General features: G+C 41.3%; 1 protein-coding gene across 1 annotated transcript in view; it reads left to right on the forward strand.

The window, feature by feature from the left end:
* The window catches only part of SEL1L3 (SEL1L family member 3), a 69,704-nt gene that overhangs the window by 34,684 nt on the left and 22,913 nt on the right, over positions 1 to 12,107 (forward strand). Inside the window, exons 12-15 of the mRNA XM_005303465.4 lie at positions 1,946 to 2,065; positions 2,708 to 2,848; positions 3,221 to 3,283; positions 11,456 to 11,632. Coding sequence (XP_005303522.2) covers positions 1,946 to 2,065; positions 2,708 to 2,848; positions 3,221 to 3,283; positions 11,456 to 11,632 — 501 coding nt within the window. The remainder of the gene's footprint in view (positions 1 to 1,945; positions 2,066 to 2,707; positions 2,849 to 3,220; positions 3,284 to 11,455; positions 11,633 to 12,107) is intronic.

Below are 12,107 nucleotides of genomic sequence, written 5' to 3' on the forward strand. Positions count from 1 at the left end.
TTCTTTAATACCCAGACTTTATTAAATTCAGGAAAAAGGCCACCTGTACTCTCCGTATCTATGTCTTTTCCATAATCAAATGTAAAATATTTAGTTGTGTTTAATATCTATATGAAAACCCAAGTAAAATTATTTCAGAACTGGCTTGTGAATAGGAAACAATATAGTTTTCATTGAAAAAATATTTAACAACCCTAAATGAATGCTAGGATCTTGGCCTGAAAAAACACTTGGATAACATTGTCTGTTTAGGATTGAGCTTGATAACAAAAGGAAGGATAACAGAGGGATTTTGAACATTGCAAAATCAAAACATACAGACTGCACATTGATTTTTAATTACTTATCATAGGCCAAGTCCACATTAGAAACTTATGCAAGCATACTAATGTCAGTTAAGGTGTGATTTTATGTATTTATTTATTGCAACATAACTATACTGGCAAAAAATATAGGGTAGGTGCAGTTATATTGGCAAAGGAATGCTTTTGGCGGTATAGCTTATTTTGCTCAGGAAACTGGTATAAGCTATATCAGTAAAAGCACTTATTTGCCAGTATAAACTGGGTCTATACAAGGAGAGTTTTGTCCATATAGCTACACCAGTAAACCTTTTAGTGTAGACTATGCTTTACGGTTTTGTGCTGTCACCTATCGCGGTCGTATCTGAGTGCCTCCTACATTAATTATATTGGCAATAGCAATATCTCACTTTGTTGGACTTCACGGGGTCTCTGGATTTTCACCATTTCCAGGCTATAGAAAGCTCTGCTTGGTGTAGGTTTCTCCCAGCTGTTCCATTACATGATGGAGTGTGGAAGTTGCAAGTTCCAGATCTTAAATAAGACCCGTTTTCATAGATATGCTTTCTCTTAAAAAAAACCATGCCAAGCAATTTCTCCAGTCACGTTCTTGCTTTCTCCCTCAGCATTCCTTTTCCTTTCTCTTCTGCTTTGATAATTCTCCTCCTCTTATCCACACCCTTCCCCACCCCACGGTCTCATATTGGCGTGGCAGTGAATAATAGTTGATGCCTGGTGTGTCTGCGGCTGTCCACACTATCTTTTACTTCCAAACTATCCCATCTTTACCACCCCCAGTACTACCAAAGGTGGGAGCTTTAACAGAGACCAGCTGCCAGTGCTTTCACCACCATGTCATCTAAGTCTGCTCACTGCAGATCTAAACCAGGGGTTCTCAACCTTTTTCCTTCTGAGCCCGCCCCCTCCCCCCAACATACTATAAAAATTCCACGGCCCACCTGTGCCACAATAACTGTTCTTCTGCATATGCAGTAGATTAAAAGCCGGGGCCGGCATTAGGGGGTAGCAAGCAGGGCAATTGCTCCGGGCCCCACACCACCAGAAGCTCTGCAAAGTTAAGTTGCTCAGGCTTCGGTTTCAGTCCAGGAAGCGGAGCTTGGGCTTCAACTTTCTGCCCTGGGCCCTAGTGAGTCTAATGCTGGCCCTGCTCTCTGGTTTATTTTGGCAGACCCCCCTGAAATCTGCTCGCAGCCCCCCCAGGGGGTCCCACCCTGGTTGAGAACCGTTGGTGTAGACAACATGGTGGTTAAGGTGCCAGCTGCCGCTGGCATTTTATCCATACTAGTGCTACTTTTGCTACCACTAGTGGAGCTGCACTGAATAGTACCAATGATGGGGAGCTTTAGAAAAATAAATCTAGAGTAGACGGGGTCTCTGTTTGTTCCATTCTGTCAGACAGGCTTGTAAGAGAATAGGAGGGCCTGAGTGAATGAAAGGAAATGACAATGAGCAAATGGTTTCAGGATTAATAAAATTGACCAGTGAAGAAAATATCAGAACTTTGAAAGCCCAGAATAGAGAAGGAATTGTTCAAGATATCAGGAAACATCTAATGTTTTCATTTAGGTGGGCAGGTTTATTAATGTGCTGTTTAATGTTTTCTCTGTTCACCCTCTTTTCAGGCATTTGTAGAAACTATAAGGCTAAGGGATGATGAATTATTAAAAGCCCAAACTAAAGAAAATGGGGATGTCTTTATGTGGTTAAAATATGAAGCAACAAGAGGAAATGCAGCCGCACAGGTATAGTCTATATATCATAGCACATCGTTTCATCATTTTGCTTGTACATACAGGTTGGATCAAACTATAAAATTGCTGGTAGTGCTGTCATGTTGTTCCCTCAAACTCATTTCTTCTCTGATCTTTAAACTTTTCCAGTGCTTCAACCTGAGTGTGAAAACAACTAAAAAGATGCCATAAGGCTAAGAGAAGGACACATTAGGGGATTTCTTCTTACATGTTCATTGCTTTACTTGCTATAACTGTCTTACACACCAAGGGAATTGAATTTGACACTTGTTTTGTACAACTACAGAATGCCAGCTCCATGCAAGTTGCTCTACTGTGCCATCTGCACACATTTTCCAGTGCACTTATATCACTATTTATTCACCACTGAATTCAATCCAGAGACTCTCATGGTAGTTGCATCTACATATGCCAGATCTGAACTCAGTCCATTATCTGTAAACATTACTGATAGGAAGCCCAATCTGAAAATTACATAAGGCAACCTGTTTTCAGAATGCTTAACACACTTAACTGCCTTCTTGACACATTTATCACCAGTGTAAATCTGTAACAATAATCCATCCCTGTAACTCCAATTACAGTTTAAATTTAAGATTTAATATGATGATAGTTGTGGTGTTTTGTTTTTAGCAACGATTGGCACAGATGCTCTTCTGGGGCCAGCAAGGGGTGGCAAAAAATCCAGAAGCAGCAATAGAGTGGTACTCAAAGGGTGCACTGGAAACTGAAGATCCAATATTAATATATGATTATGCCATCGTTTTATTCAAGGTAAGACATGCTTCCAATTGTCAGTTCATTTCAGACTTGTAGAGTAGTTTCCTTTTGGGTGTAGGTACTTTAGAATTTAGAGAACTTTGTGCATTTTCTGCAGTGACATACTGCGTGATCATGGTAATACTCTTAGGGCATGTCTACACAGCAAAAAAGACCCATGACAGCGCATCTCAGAGTCCACAGCTTTCCCACCCAACCCCCCGGCCCCCATTTTAACATGTTAAGATTAAAAAATACAAATTATAATATCCAAAAATTTTAAATTTGCTTTACAAATTATTAGCTGCGAGTGTTCATTAGCATGTATTATGTATTTCAAAATAGTGGTTGCTTATATATACTTATTTTATTATGTTTGTTATTTAGGGTCATGGTGTGAAAAAGAACACAAGACTTGCTTTAGAACTGATGAAAAAAGCAGCATCCAAGGTAAAAGATTCACAATAGTAAATATTTATTGTTGTGCTGTATAAGTAAGAAGTGTTATTACGGACATGATTATAATTAATAATTATTATGTAGCACTTTACATCACCATAATGCTGTATGAATGTTAATCAGTCCTTCCAACATCCTGATCATAAATTAGGAAAGCATTATTATCCTGAATGGAGAAACTGAATCCCACAAAATCTAATTGAGCTCTGGAGTAAGCAGGTGCAACTCCACGGAAGTAAATGGAATTGCATCTGCATACACAAAAGCTGAATTTTGCTCCAAGTGACTTATATGAGTTAGTAGCAGATGCAGGATTAGAACTCAGGTGTTCTTACCTCCAATTCCTGTGCTTGTTCTTCTAGACCGAGTTTTGTGTTAAATTGTCATACAGAAATCCCCACCTGGCCTGATGTTTGGAGATGTTGTGTGCCCACTAATCTCACTGAGGCTGATGGGAGATAGAGGTGATCATCACCTTTGAAAAATCAGCTCAACAAACTTTGTAATAATACAGTATAAAGGAGAAGAATAAAGAAGGGTTGAGAGCCAGACTGTGCTTTTGCAATGTGCTCTGTGTAATTGGTGGTGGGTAGCTGCACCGGGACTGAATGGTAACTCAAAGTCAGGATTCATTCCCTCACACCCATTACACCTGGTGGGTACTAAGCTGTTACCGTCTCTTACCATCTGCAGATTATTACCACCTGCACCAGCTCAACTATACTAGCTGGAGTGCTGAGCAGCTGAGAACAGACTCCACCCTCTCCCTGCCCTTATGCATCTCATCTCAGGGGGAAGTAGTGGGTGTGCAGAGGTTACATACTCCTCTGTGACTGGACCAGGGAACTCACATGGGGGCATAATGGGGGAAAAGGGATCTCCCTCCCTCTTATGGCCCTGTGCAGCCATGATCTGGCCCCTAGTGATTTCCACATCTTCATATATATTTATGTCCTTATTTATATTGCCCAGGCTTCTGGTAAATTTAGATCTTGAAAACCATAACTATTCAAACCACTAATAGTCCACTGCTAACTATTGACATCAAATGGACAATCTCCAAATTAATTATCAGCCACTGCCAGATAAAAAAGAAGCTCAAAGCAGCATTTCTACCAGCCCTATAAAACACTGTTCAAATGCCTATTCAAGAGAAGCCTGACTAAACAGATTGCCTTTCACAGCATGGTGCAATACCTGCTAACTTGGGTTTTCTGGAGGGCCAGCTCTGGCAGCAAATTTCAGACAACTGGCACATGGCAGATAACCAAATTCAACAACAATAAGGATGTTATTATTTAAACATATATTTCAGTGCACATGTTCACTAAAGAAATTAGATAATTAATGAATAGTTGCTCTGCTTTTGGATTTTGAGTAAGGATTCCAGGTCTGACTTGAAATTTGAAAAGAAAAAGAACCCTTCTCCAGAGTCCCTTTGAAAGCACCAACAATGAAAAACTCTTCCTGCAGCTAGAAATTTGACAATGTGATTGTGACATTTTGGGGCTCACCCAGACCAGGAAGGGGTTCTGTCACCACCTGCCTTCTGACGGTGGGTGCTGTAATGTTATGCTGCTATGGTTCAGAGCTCTAACACCAGGAGCCAGCCCACAAGCATAAAGGTCTCACCCTGGCTTCCTAGATACTCTGTGCAGGGTGACCCCAACAGCCTTTCTGGTCCCACGTCTCCCTAAATCCATCCCCCGAGTTCTTAGCTACCAGATACTCGGATATTTCCCTTCTGGTTCATCACCCCTGAAAGAATGAAACCTGCCCACAGTTATCAGTTCACTGGGGGCTGCACACTCCACCCAGACTGCACAACAGTAAAAATTAGGGTAAAAATAAACAATAGAGAAGTCACAGAGTCAAAGATGAAATAGTGTTAGCCCATAAGAAAAAGCAAACACATACAAGTTACACAGAAAATAACCATAAAGACGCAACCTCAGCATTATCTCCTGTAAATGTAAACTAACTTGTTTCTCTTTGCGACTGGCTGGACGAGAAGCAGGACTGAGTCGACTTGTAGGCCCTAAAGTTTTACTTGTTTTGTTTTTGAGTGCAGTTATGTAACAAAAAAAACTACATTTGAAGTTGCACTTGCAAGATAAAGAGATTGCATTACAGTACTTGTATGAGGTGAATGGAAAAATATTACTTTTGTTTATAATTTTTAAGTGCAAATATTTGTAAGCAAAAATAATATAAAGTGAGCACTGTACACTTTGTATTCTTAGTTGTAACTGAAATCGATATACCGTATATACTCATTCATAAGCCAAATATTTTTAGTAAAAAAGGGAAGCACCAGAGAAGGGGGTTGGCTTATGAACGGGTATAGAGAGGGAGAAGTGGGACACAGCCCCTCCCCCCAACAGAGGGAGCAAGGAGAGGCAGCACAGCCAGAAGGGAAAAGGCAGGGCCAGAGTCTCTCTGCTTCTGGCCATGCTGCTCTCCCCCCAGCCTCCAAAGCAGCTGCAACTCCAGGGCTGGCAGGCTGCAGCCGTGCTGCTCGCCCTCCCACCCCCCAGAGCAGGCTGTGGCTGCGCCGTCTGGTCCGCCGGAGCACGCTGCGCCCATGCCGCCCGGTCTGGCCCGCTGGACCATGCTGCAGCCACACCGCCCGGTCTGGCCCGCCGGAGCAGGCTGTGGCCACGCTGCCCAGCCTGCCAGAGCAGCTCCAGCCAGGTAAGAGACATCCTCCCCTGGCCCTCCCCAATAATGGTAGGAAGGGATGGGATGGGGAGAATGTGGGGGTCCCGGGCTAGAGGCGGGGTCATGTGGGGGGTGGTCACAGGGGTTACTCCCCTGACTCCCAGCTTCTCCCCGCAAAAAACATTTCTCCACCAGTTGCTGTCCTGGCCCGTCAGGGTAAGTAGCTGGCGCACTAGGACACTTTGTTTACTTAGGTTTACCTCCGTGCCTGCGGATGCTCGAGATAAACAAACCATCTCGGCCCACCAGCGGCTTATCCTGATGGCCCGGGAGCCAAAGTTTGCTGACCCCTGAATTATAGGGTCGGCTTATGAACGGGTTATAAAAATGTTCCATTTTTACTTATCCATCTTGGGGGGGGGTCAGCTTATAAACAAAACAGCTTATGATCAAGTATATAGGGTATTTGAAAATGTAGAAAAACATCAACAATATTTAATAAATTTCAGTGCGTATGCTATAGTTTAACAGTGCAATTAATCGCAATTAATTTTTTTGAGTTAATCGCGTGAGTTAGCTGCGATTAATTGGCAGCCCTAATCAATACAAAACAACATAGTATATAGCCAGTTGATTCAATTGTTTATTCTGTGGGGTTCAAACCCTGTTTTCCCTTTGGGGTGTCTGGACCCCAATTGTCATAGAGATTGTTTCAGATGTAAGTTTAGAATAACACACAAATGTCTTGTCTTGTCCTGGAGTCCTTTAGATAGTTCTCATCCTATATATTCTACTGTTTTTGGCATAGCCCTTATTAAACATGCATCAAAAGGAAGTGGTGAAGAGCATGCTTATTAGCACAGTAATTTGAACTGCTTGTATGCTTGCAGTTGACCAGGCTATGCAAGGAGACAGAGTTAATGTTGACAAAATAGAACATTGTCACAGGATAATGAGCTTCTCTTGATGCATAATTACTGAGACAAAGATGAGGTTTAATGTTAGTGTATAGCACTGCCATAACCTGAGGTGCTGTGAGAGGCATACATGGTGTTTCCTAAAATTGACCTGTGTGGCACTGACTGACTCTCTCTACTCTGGAAAAACAGCATGTTGAAGTTTTCATGTTAATTGTCTCCCATTTATTTTCAGAGCAAATGTAAGGAATGCAAGCCAAAATATCAAAAGAACAGTTTAAAGAATACATAGATGTATTCAAGTCAGCAGGGCCTGATTAAATTCATCCTAGCGTACTTAAGGAACTAGCTGAAGCAATTCCAGAATCATTATCAATTATCTTGATTATCATGCTGGGTGAAGTCCCAGAAGACGGGAAAAGGGAAAACATACTACCTATCTTTAAAAAGGGGAACAAAAAGGACCCAGGGTATTATAGACCAGTCAGCCTAACCTTGATATCTGAAAAGATAGTGGAACAAATTATTAAACAACTAATTTGTAAGGGCCTGAAGGATAATAGGATTTTAAGGAATAGCCAGAATGGATTTGTCAAGAACAAATTATGCCAAATCAACCTAATTTCCTTCTTTGACAAGGTTACTGACTTAGTGAGTAAGCATTAGATGTGATATATCTTGATTTTAGTAAGGCATTTGGCACAGTCCCACATGGCATTCACAAACTAGGGAAGTGTCTAGATGAAATCACTGTAAAATGGGTGCACAACTGTTTGAAAGACCATACTCAAAGAGCAGTTGTCAATGGTTTGCTATCTAACGGGGGGACATATTTAGTGGGGCTCCATAGTGGTCTGTCCTGGGTCTGGTACTATTCAATATTTTCATTAATGCCTTGGATAATGAAGTGGCGCACTGGGACACTTTGTTTACTTGCTTATAAAATTTGCAGATGACACCAAGCTGGGAGGGGTTGCACGCACTTCGGAGGATTAGAATTAGAATTCAAAATGACCTGGACAAATTAGAGAGTTGGTCTGAAATCAATAAGATGAAATTCAATAAAGACAAATGCAAAGTTGGGAAATGCAAAATCCTTCACTTAGGAAGGAAAAATCAAATGGACAACTATAAAATGGGAAATAACTAGCTAGATAGTAGCACTGCTGGAAAGGATCTCAGGATTATAGTGGATCACAAATTTAATACACTGCTCTACAGCCAAAATGCTTCTGAAATAAATGTAGTCAAACTTTACTAATTCTGGGTCACTGAGAACGAAAATGATGCTTAAAATTGTTGAGTGGCTCTAGTTTTCAAGATATGCTATTGGGTCAGTATATACGACCCTTGACTTGGGAATGGCGGAGGATAAGTGAGTTATAAAGGGAAGGGATCTCAATTTAAACCAGAAATGACTAAAATACATCTTTGACTGGATCTGTGAATAAATCTATGGGTTTGGACAGTACTTGCTTTTTAGGCAAAACAATGAATGATGCAATCTGAAGCTGGTATTGCGTCATACATGATCTGAATTGCATCATGTTATTCGTAGAAGTCATGGATGATGCAATCATAACGAAGCTTACATCACTCTGCTGAACAAATTGCCCTATATCAGCTCTAGAAATCATACAGTGTTGTGCTCTCTTATTTGTCAGTGTTTGATTTTGCAACGGGACACATTTCTGTTTAGCCAAAGTGAGCAGAGATGCCTTGTATGTGTGTGAACAGTGCAGATAACTTCCGCTATGTTTGTGGTGAAGTGACTTTTGCATCACAAAAGTGCAGTATAACCACTATGGTTAAGAAAGCCTATCACCTTTATTTTGGCTGCAAAATTGGAGATCAGAACAAGAGGTGGGCCCCACACATATGCTGCAACACTTGTGCAACAAATCTTCGCCAGTGGTTGAACAGAAAAAGAAAATCTATGCCTTTTGCAGTGCCAATGATTTGGAGAGAGCCAACAGATCATACCAGCAATTGTTACTTCTGCATGGTGCCTCCAGTTGGGAAAGGTGTGTCAAAGAAGAAAAAGTGGACTGTGCATTATCCAAACATTCCATCAGCTATATGCCCAGTACCCCACGGAGAAGGACTGCCAGTTCCCGATGCACCAGAATCATTCTCACTTGAGTCATATGAGGAAGAGGAAGAGGATGAAACTTCTGGTCCTGAACCATCAATGTCACAGGACCCACATTTTCTCCCATCCTCCTCCTCTGAATCACACCTCATAACACAGGGTGAACTGAATGACCTTGTCAGGGATTTGGAACTACCCAAGAGTAAGGCAGAGCTGTTGGGCTCCAGACTACAGCAGTGGAATCTCCTGGCAGGTGATGTTAGGGTTTCCATGTTCCATGACCGTCAAAAGGATCTTGTCCCATTCCACTCTATATGCATCCGAAGAAGTGGGCTATAGTCCACGAAAGCTTATGCTCTAATAAATTTGTTAGTCTCTAAGGTGCCACAAGTACTCCTGTTCTTTTTGCAGATACAAACTAACACGGCTGCTACTCTGAATTCTTCATGGAAGGTTATCTTGTAGCCTGCAACAACATCGATGGTGTGATGGCAGCCCTCAACATCGTTCACGATCCAGATGAGTGGAGACTGTTAATTGATTCATCCAAGACGAGTCTTAAAGCTGTTTTACTGCATAATGGCAATGTTTTGCCATCAATTCCAGTTGGTCATGCAGTCCATATGAAGGAAACCTATGACAACATGAAACAACTTTTGAGGTGCATAAACTATAACCAACATCAGTGGCAGTTTTGTGGTGATTTGAAGGTTGTTGCTCTCTTGCTTGGTCTGCAGACTGGATACACAAAGTACTGCTGTTTTCTCTGCGAATGGGATAGTCGTGCAAGAGATTCCCACTCCATCAAGAAAGATTGGCCACTCTGACAGTCATTGGAGCCTGGGAGGAAAAGTGTTCAGCATCCACCACTTGTTGAATCAAGGAAGATTTTGTTACCACCCTTACACATCAAGCTGGGTCTGATGAAGAACTTTGTCAAGGCCTTTGACAAAACACAAGCAGCTTTCAAGTACCTCCGTGGAAAATTTCCAAGGTTAAGTGAAGCTAAGATAAAGGAAGGTGTCTTTGTTGGTCCTCAGATTCGTGAACTTCTTCGAGATGATGCATTTGACCATGCACTGCGTGGCAAGGAAAAGACGGCATAGAAAGCCTTCCAGTTAGTGGCAATAAATTTTCTCGGAAACAACAAGGCAGACAACTACAGGTTGTTGGTGGAAAACCTCCTCAAGGCATACAAAAGCCTTGGTTGCAACATGTCACTAAAGATACATTTTTTGCACTCTCATCTAGATTTTTTCCCACCAAACTGCGGAGCAGTGAGCAACAAGCACGGCGAGCGATTTCACCAGGACATTGCAACAATGGAGAAATGCTATCAGAGCAAATGGAGCCCATCAATGCTTGCAGACTATTGCTGGACAGTGACAAGAAATGCTCCATTTAATGAATACAAGAGACAAGCCAAGAAGTGCCGAGTAGACACTGAGTAGGACTAAACTATGTACATAATATTTTTTTGCCTTTTGTTTCATAATCAATTTTATTTATATAACCCTTTTGCGGATTTTTAAAGTGTTACATAAACAGGACAGGTGAAATATTATCATGTAAAGCAACCATAAACACATGAAAAGACCTAGGTTTACAATTTATGATTAAAACTCTACTATCTACACAATATACATAGACATAAAATGTAAAAACTTAAATATCTTAGAAACAGTAGCCAATCAGTTGTTTTAATTGTCATATTTGAATTCAGCACATCAAAATACATAATAAATAGCACATTTTATCTCTGAAGAAGATGACTTCACTGTAGACCAGTGATATGAGTCAACAATGTGGTGCAGCTGCAAAAAAGGCTAATATCATTCTGGTGTCATATGTAAGACATGGAAAGTCATTGTACTCAGCTGGGGTACTGTGTCCAATTGTGGGCACCACACTTTAGGAAAGATGGGGTCACATTGGAAAAGGTCCATAGGAGATCAATAAAAACAATAAAGGTTTAGAAAACCTGACCTATGAGGAAAGGTGAAAAAAACTCGGTCTGGGTTAGTCTTGAGAAAAGAAGAATGATAGGGACCTGATAAGTCTTCAAATATGTTGAGGGCTGTTATGAAGAGGATGGTGATCAGTTCTTCTCCATGTCCACTGAAGGTAGGACAAGAAGTAATGGGCTTAATCTGCAGCAAAGGAGATTTAGGTTAGGAAAAACTTTCTGGAAAGTAGTGAAGCTTCCAAAGTTAAACAGATTTCCACAGGAGGTTGTTGAATCCCCATCATTGGAGGTTCATTCAACACAGGGCCTTAGAGAAGAAAATCAGAGGAAAAATAAGGGGACCCTAAGGGTTCCAGCAGTCACAAACCTCTTGGTTAGAACTCTGTCTAGATAACATACTCCAAAGAGCTACGAAGATTAACTTTCTAGAACTCCTGACACTAGAGAACAAGTTGGCATCAGAAGATGTCACAAAGCACAGCTGAACCTGAGTGGTCTGAGGACTTTTTTTTTTTCTTTATCCGCAGGGATTACATCAGGCAATGAATGGTTTGGGATGGTATTACCATAATTTTAAAAGAGACTACATAAAAGCAGCAAAATACTGGTTAAAAGCTGAAGAAATGGGCAATCCAGATGCATCCTATAACCTGGGTGCTCTGCATTTAGATGGGATTTACCCAGGAGTGCCTGGCAGAAATCGGGTAAGTAAATAGTCAGTGTGTGATTTCTTATTACAGGGTCTGTGTTTACTTAAGGGGAGCATATTCTACTACCCTTGATCACAGTGAGTCGAGTCTTTTCTTGTATGAAGTCCCATTGAAGTCAGGGGCACTGCTTCTGGAGCGAGGCACTACTTAGCATAATGGGATCACAATCTGCTTCATGCCTGCTGCAGATGTTTGCATTCCTCTGACCTGTGTAGTTCTACCTCAAGAGTTCCACTGTCCCTTTAAGAATAAAACACAAGTCCCATTAAAAATGTCATACAAAATCAAGTTTGGAGTACATTTAAAAAGTTGTTTTATACCTACTTGAGGGCCAGATTCTGCCTTCATTACTCCTGTAGAATAGCTCTTTACTTCAGTAGTAGCCCCATTGACTTCCACGGTACTTTACATGGAGCAGAGCACTATCCAATGTGATGAAGGGCTGCAGAATCTGCGCTAGAACTTTTGA

The sequence above is a fragment of the Chrysemys picta genome, chromosome 5 (genome assembly GCF_011386835.1).
Source record: "Chrysemys picta bellii isolate R12L10 chromosome 5, ASM1138683v2, whole genome shotgun sequence".
Lineage (NCBI taxonomy): Eukaryota > Metazoa > Chordata > Testudines > Emydidae > Chrysemys > Chrysemys picta.